We start from the raw sequence: 7,429 nt of genomic DNA, 5'->3' as shown, positions 1-7,429 counted from the left end.
ACATGAGCGATGACAATCGGTGCAAGATACCGGAAACTGTCAAAAGATTATCAAAAAGTACTTAGATGTTTCACTTTAAAATATAACCCTACCTCTTACAGTCGCCTTGAGGTAGGATGGTTGCAATTGAATCGCAGCTTTTGCATCCCTTAGTGAGTCGTAATGACTTCCTGTAGGAAGAATGGGTGCTCATTAAACTGATATACTTCAAAAGAATTGAAAGTTACAAGTGGGCTAAGAAACAAAACAACAAAAGTGGCTCCACCGGCAAACTTTAACGATAAACAACAAGTTACATGTAACTTAACATTTGTTCTGTAATTTCACTATTAAGTATAGAAATTAAACAACCCCAGATCGATTCGTTTTGTTCAGTGACGTTGTCCTTGCTTTCTGACGGTCTTTCTCTTTCCATGAATTGCGCTTGAAAGCCACACCCAGTAAAATTTTAAAGCAAAAACATGATTATACGGATATCACACGCACAGTTAACGAAATTTGAACTACGCTGATCTGTCAAGGTATCCAAGCTGATCATTCAGTGTGTTCAAAACGAAAAAAACTAACGAGCTCTTGTGCCCAGCATCAAATCAAGAACAATGCCTGGTATCTTTAGCCTGAACGACGGCTCCGATGGTTCAACGTGCATAAAGTTAAAAAATTACAAAACAAAATCGATTCTCACCCATGTAAAAATAAGCAGTAGCCCTGTTGCTGTAGAGTTTTGCGTTCAATCCTTCATCCTTACACTTCACTTTGATTCCTTCAGTGTAGAAGTAAATGGCTTTGCTGAAATCTTTCTTTCTGTATTCATCATTGCCTTCATTCTTGTAAATCTCTGCTATTGCTATAAAATAAATATAAAGAACTGTTGGTAAATGAGATAGTTAAGGATTAAACATCTTCTTTAGAACGGTGGCTCAGTCTTATATTTCGGCTCTTTTTATAGTCAAGACACCTCACCTCTTAAAGTGCCATCATCAAACTCCAGTACACAGTTTTCATCAAGCGGTGGAACATTGCTTTCATTTTCAGCTTTCCCTAAACCACTTGCCATGAATGCATGAAATTTCAGAAGACCTGTCCAGTCTGAAAACGTCGAATTGTCAGTTGCTTTATGATCCCTCAGTAAAGATCAAATATTTTAAAAATCAATGAAAATAAGAAAGGAAATTCATATTTATAGCACGCACAACAAGATCTTGTTTTTCTCTAATGTCAAACCCCGCAATAATTTTTTTTGAGTTCGCGAAATAACTAAAAAGATGAAATATATGGAATTATGTGGAGAAACGTTTTAAGTGTTTTGTCACGTCCCAAATGCCTTTACCTGGCTAATTTCAAGGTTTTGGTCAGGTCATATTAAAATTTCATTATTTACTACTGACACACCTTCTCAACCAATGATTGTGTGCCAAAGACAATAACTAGCTGTACAGTATGTAACAAGAAGCAGTTTTGGGGGATAAGAATGCATGATTTTCGCGCATTTTCTAGACACCGTAAACGCTTACGGACGGACTTACGCACAAACACGTACCTCTGATAATGAAATAAAATCCTCCTTCACGTTTTCCTTCAATCTGTGTGCTAGTGAATTATGCTTGCTGTGGATGAGCCTCAAATAAATAGCCACTGGAATTTCAATTTTTGTGCTCTGATTCGAAGAAACTGAAGCTTTATGTGTCGCGTGATCGAGTGTCCAATAACAGCACGCTATTTCTAAACATAGGGTTGTTACGAGTTAGGTAAACACGGTCGAAACTGACAAACATTAATTATTTTCTTTGCGTCACTGTCAAAAACTCGCAGAATCAACCTCATCAACTAGATAAAGTACAGCATCATTTCTGAGCCGGTCTGTTCAGTTCTCGTTTGAGCCGGTTTCCTTGTTATAGAAAATGCACCCTCCATAAAATTAGCGCGAACGGCACAACAATTCGTAGTTAGATTAAGTCATTAAATTTCAAGGTCCTGTTAAAAATATATAGTATCTTTATTCAGTGTTACACTAATTGTTAAAATTTAATGCAGAATCTTTTTTGTCCTGGTGTCCGATGGTGTTCTTTAACTGACATTCAGAAAATTCAGAGATTTAAGATCTATAACGACTACTTTTTTTCAACTTTCTTCTCGTATTCAGTGGTTCTCTTTCTGAGGGAAATCGAGCTACTTGGCTCTGTTCTGGTTTTGTTCTACACCTTTCCATGCATAACACAAGTGTCAATTTACTATAATAAGTTTTGGGAAATAACTCAAGTTGAAAATGAAACTTTGCACAATATTTGTGTAGAGTTGCTGATTCAAGCCTCACTAGGGTAATGATTTATTTTGAGAAGACAGCTTTTCTCGGCTATTTCTTGTAATCAAGAGGATCGCTTTCATTTGAATACCAAAACGATGTGAAAGTTTAATAAACCTCATGATTTCTCTGGAAAGTCAATTTTGTCTCAATTATTTTATTTCATTATACGACAAGGTAATCTTATCCGAGCGTTCTGACAACCTCGTTCCCAGGGTCTCTCATCTTACCGCCCCCTGGAGCGAGCGAGGAGGAGGCGGTAAGATTAGAGACCCTGGGAACGAGGTTGGCGTTCTGAGTGGTTCTTTCTCGGTCGTGATTTTGCCATAGACCCGGCGGTCATTATATATCCGCGTAGTTTTTGTTTTTTTGAAAGCCGCAAAATTCGATAAACAAGCATGCCCCGAGTGCCATATAATAAACTACTTACTAAGTAACCTAGCTTGCTGCTTGCTCGAGCCGTACTGTGAGTACTGTGAAATATTGACCCTCTTTCCTTTTTGTAGTGACAGTCGCTGCCCTCGGTAGCTCTCGGTCCAAACTGCCACGGTCTCGTACCAACATTCCCAAGTACAGCCGTATCGCGCTCGGTCGGTAAGAAGTTAATATTGATAGACTTTGTCAGGCGTCTGGATATTTGGATCTCTTTCGACTGTTATGAAATCCGCATTGAAACGTTTTCAAACATAATAGATTATTTCAGGAGCAGAATCCTGTAATGTAACCTAGACATAAAGATGATTACGGTGTGATTTCCTATTTGGAGACTATTAGTTGTCTTAATATTAACTGGTGGTTTGAAGGTTTAAAAATCATAAAGATTCTGAAAGAAATAAGTCGCATAGCAAACAGATTCCAACTTAAGTCAGTTCTACAAAATATTAACCTTTCGCATGATCGCACTTGCATGACTCGAGCCCAAAGCCCCCTGCGTTCGCGCTCGTTCAATTCCCCCGCGGTTTTTTATTTTGCTCGCGCCCTCGACGATAATATTACAAAAAATAGAAGGTCTGTGAACAGACTACATCAAAAGACTTGCAGAATAAAATAAAAAATTAAAAATATAATGGCTATATATTACTAATTTCAACACATTCTTTCCACTACTGACATCCATTCATGTAGAGCAGGTGGATTGCACAACTGCTGCTGCTGCTGCTGCTGCTGCTGCTGCAAAATCATTAGGATGCCAATCATCTGATGGCTCGGCAGTAATAATGGACAATCAGGTAGAGTATGTGACCAGTTTGACAGAGATTTGGGTCATCATGCAACATTCTTTACAAAGTGTTGCGTGACCGTGACCAACCAATTAACGTAGGAGGTTGGTACACTCAACAGTAATATTACCACAGAAATAGCAAGTGCAACAAACATGTTCGTATTGTTTTAATAATTTCCAACAGTGTCAAAACACTGTTATCAACAAAGACGACACAAAAGCCTGAACTCTGCGACTCCTTGAACAGGTGTCACTATGACACATGTGAGAACTTAATACAAAAAATCAGAAATGAAAAGTCAATAGAGGAACACTGGCATATTCTATACTTTGATGTGAGATACTGTGTCAAGAAAGGTTGTCCTACAGAAAGCGTACACGTCAAAGCCAAAAACATATTATGGTTGTTGGTGGTTCACAGTTGCTTGATTGAAGCTCAAGGTGTTCCAGCATGATTGAATGAAACAGCTTAAACACATGTATCATCTTGAAGAAACACTGTGAACCTCAACCAAGCAATGTTAGACTATTACTACCTATACCCAATCAAACTATTATGCTTTTGTAGGACAACCCTTGTTGAAAGGGCAGTATGTAACAAAACATCTGTTTGGAAGTAGCATGGCTCAGTAGTGGTAGACTATTAGCAAACTCGTAATCTGATTGGCTGAACCTGTGCCATCTGTCATGTGATAGAAGGCCATAAGAAGGCATGCAAGGTCTCTTGAGCATTATGGCCAAATCAAAACCTTCAATGAGTCTCACTGATATTTGATGTTTAATAACCCAGCCACTAGGACATACTAAAACAATGTCATAAAGACTGTTTTCTGTTGGTTCCTGTAGACTTTGATAGTTGACTTGGGGCTTTGCTTACCAACTATTAGCCACTTGTTTATTAAGTCAAATTATTTTCACATCTTGATTGGTTATGATCTTTTGGAGGAAAGATGTATAGTTGACATCATTTACATTTTTTTGTTTCTATATTATACAAAACAGATAGATTCCATGTTGGTGTGCATCTGTTTTAGAAAAAGATCACAGAAGACATCAAAATGTTGTAAGAACATAAGTAGCACACTCACTTAATGGCTTAAGTGCCAGTTTTGTTCTGACCACATTTTGACATCATTTGTGATCTACTGCTGAACAGATGCATGGCAACAAGGCATCTATTTTTTAAAGAGTTAAGCAGTGGTACTTACAAAACATCTGCGTACCTGGCTGATAAATTGATATTACCACAGAAAGGGGAGGGAGAGTTGACTGCACTTTGTGTTCAACAATTCTAATTTATTTTCAAGGCATTATTAATACTGATTTGCTGACAATGTTTTAAGGGCTATGTATGAAGAGAAAGCTTATGCTTTGTAGACAAAGGTAAGGTAGCCCTCATAAATTAACAACCGAAATCAATTATAACAAAAGGACAGGAAAATAAACAATCTGATCTTCTCACGTAACACCTTGACTTCAAACCAAATTGATCTTCAAAGGATGTCGCATAAATTCATTTTGTGAGTAATTTAAGGGACAATAGTCGTACTAAAGTTTGCAATGCTGTCCCTGACTGTATACATGAACATGTATTTCCAGAATATCAAAAGGCTAAATAACAGCAGAGCAAAGGAGTCTTATGCCTCTGGATTGTACATTTGTTTGACCGGTGTCCATATATGTCCTGCTTATCCTCCTACAGTATGTTACAGATCTTGTACTATCTAAAAACGGGCATAGACAGCTTATACCACTCTTCTGACTTCAAAGAAGCGTTTAAGGTAGAAAACTTGTCCTAGCGTCATGGCAACAAGCACAAGGGACTCAAAGAAGGACCACCAAACTACACGGCTGTTTGTGTTATCATTGACTGTGGATAGAAAACAAACAATATGAGAATTAAGCAAAACATGCATATTTTTAAGTGGTACAACATATCTAGATAAATGAAAGGTACAGTGAGTAAGTCAGAGTTTGGAAGAACTTAGAGTGGAATGCAATGCTATGAAGCTTTAAAAGTCATCATTATTGTGTGTTTGGTGCTTGAGTGAAAAGCAAGACCACCTGGGTTATCAGGGCTATCAGGAAACTGTTTTCCAAATTCTATCAAACCTGGGATTTCCCTTCTGGCATACACTTTCTGCCAACTCCAAACTACTCTAAACACTTTTTTTTCAAGTAGAAGGGCCCTTTAATGACTACAAGTAATACTACTTTGAGCCAACTGTGATGATTTCACTTACTTGCTCTGTGGATTCTTTCTCTGACTTCCATGTATTCCTGCTCGTGTTTGACTCCCGTCATTGCTTCAGACAGTTGACCAATCATTTCACTTAGCTTATCATGATGGGCACCTGGTAAACAGGAACAAAAGATCTTGTGATCATCTAGCATACTCCAAAATCTTCAGAAGCTGTTCACGCTTGTCAAACAAAATTAATTGATCCTCAACAGATCTTCACCTGACCTTTGCAAGTGTGATAGTAATAATGAAAATGTATCACACATCTAAACAAAGATATGTTGGTCCAGGTGCATGTACTAAATGGAGCATTGCCTAATGTTACAGTTGCCCAGTTTTCTCACCTTCCTCTTTACTGGTATCTTTGGGAGGCTCTCCCAGGTCCATGGAAAACTTGACTATTTTCGGTGTCATGGATGACATTTTGTTGCTAAAGCAGTAATGATAAGTGCCATCCATGTAAGCAGCAAAAGCATATTTTCCATTGGTCTCCCGTTCTCCTGAGTAAATAACTTTTTGATCTGGACCTGTAATCTGCCATATTGGAAAAAAAGGGTTTTATTGTAGCAACAATATTTAGCATCATTACCATGCTTGGTGCCAAGGTACCCTTTTGAACATAACTATGCTATGAATCTGAAACTATGTATGATAACTTAAGTGTATGACCCACTTGGAAATTTGCATTACATGTAGTTTGGGTGAGGAGTTGGGTTCTGTCTTCATGTATAGGTACACAAGAACCAATACAAAAGACCCAACAACATACAACAGCTAAACAAAGGCTTGTAAAGAAAGGCAGGCCAATGGTTATTCCCTCGGTGTACCTTTACACCAGGGCACAACCAGGAGTTGATCTTGGGAGTTCTGTGTATTTACCCTCTTCATGTAGCTTATGGTCAGAGTTTAGATACTAAACAAGGATTTTAAGTCCAGCTAATCTACAATCCTGATCACTGACAAAGTGCCTGGGGGTAAGTAAGTGAAACACTCATTGTACCAATTATTATTTTTTGGTTCAAGATAAGGGGTGCTCTAGCTACAATCAGTATGCCATTATCATTAGTTTAATCACCAGAAAATATATCAGATTATTACAGATCAGATCTGATGATCAATGGAGTCAAAAAGCCGCACAAGTTTGAGCTTCCAAATTTTTTTACCCTTGCATGCGAACAAAATGACCCAATAAATTGAATTAAGCTACATGTTGAACTTGACTTCATCTGAGTATATTACCCACATAGTGAAATAAGGTCAGCTCGTTTTAGTTCCGTCTGAAGGCAGTCAAATTCCCCATGCATCCAGTAAAGTTTTGGAACATTCCGATGACTGGATAACACTACTTACCGTAACATCAATGTCCAAGAAGCCACCTTCGGCCACCTCAAATATGAGCCCCATCTTTGTTCCAGATGTCACTTGGTCGTGGAAACACTCCTCTGCGTGTGCGTCGATCGTTATAAAATAGCCACACGAGCATTCCAACAGAAGTACAAGTAATATTGAACATAACTCTAAACGTAAAAAAGCCATAATCATCCCTAAAATATAACTAAAGTTCTATACAATCAGTGAAAACTCCACATCAAATCTTTTGTCCAAACGCCACGTCGGATGAGGAGTAGACGGCGAGAACGCATGCGTTAGAGGTCAATCAACC

At 38.2% G+C, this 7,429-nt stretch overlaps 2 protein-coding genes across 2 annotated transcripts in view; both read right to left on the bottom strand.

Annotated features, from left to right (window-relative positions):
- LOC110051827 (uncharacterized) overlaps positions 1–1,653 on the bottom strand; it is an 8,957-nt gene extending 7,304 nt beyond the window's left edge. The window contains exons 1-4 of the mRNA XM_089279090.1: positions 1,541–1,653; positions 964–1,089; positions 686–847; positions 93–170 (exon numbers count right to left, since the gene is read on the bottom strand). Of these exons, the coding sequence (XP_089135216.1) occupies positions 93–170; positions 686–847; positions 964–1,057 (334 nt within the window). The 5' untranslated portion in view covers positions 1,058–1,089; positions 1,541–1,653. The remainder of the gene's footprint in view (positions 1–92; positions 171–685; positions 848–963; positions 1,090–1,540) is intronic.
- A 2,023-nt stretch (positions 1,654–3,676) lies between these two features.
- LOC110052132 (transmembrane emp24 domain-containing protein-like) lies at positions 3,677–7,401 on the bottom strand. Its single transcript, XM_020758261.2, has 4 exons — positions 7,117–7,401; positions 6,111–6,300; positions 5,768–5,878; positions 3,677–5,394 (listed from the first exon to the last, which is right to left on the bottom strand). Exons 1-4 carry the CDS (start codon positions 7,306–7,308, stop codon positions 5,270–5,272), a joined length of 618 nt encoding a protein of 205 aa, XP_020613920.1. The 5' UTR covers positions 7,309–7,401; the 3' UTR covers positions 3,677–5,269.
- Positions 7,402–7,429: the final 28 nt, after the last annotated feature.

This window comes from Orbicella faveolata, unplaced genomic scaffold, assembly GCF_042242905.1.
Source record: "Orbicella faveolata isolate gen_17 unplaced genomic scaffold, um_ofav_v1 contig_47, whole genome shotgun sequence".
Classification (NCBI taxonomy): Eukaryota; Metazoa; Cnidaria; class Anthozoa; order Scleractinia; family Merulinidae; genus Orbicella; species Orbicella faveolata.
This window is presented reverse-complemented; position numbering and strand designations above follow the sequence as displayed.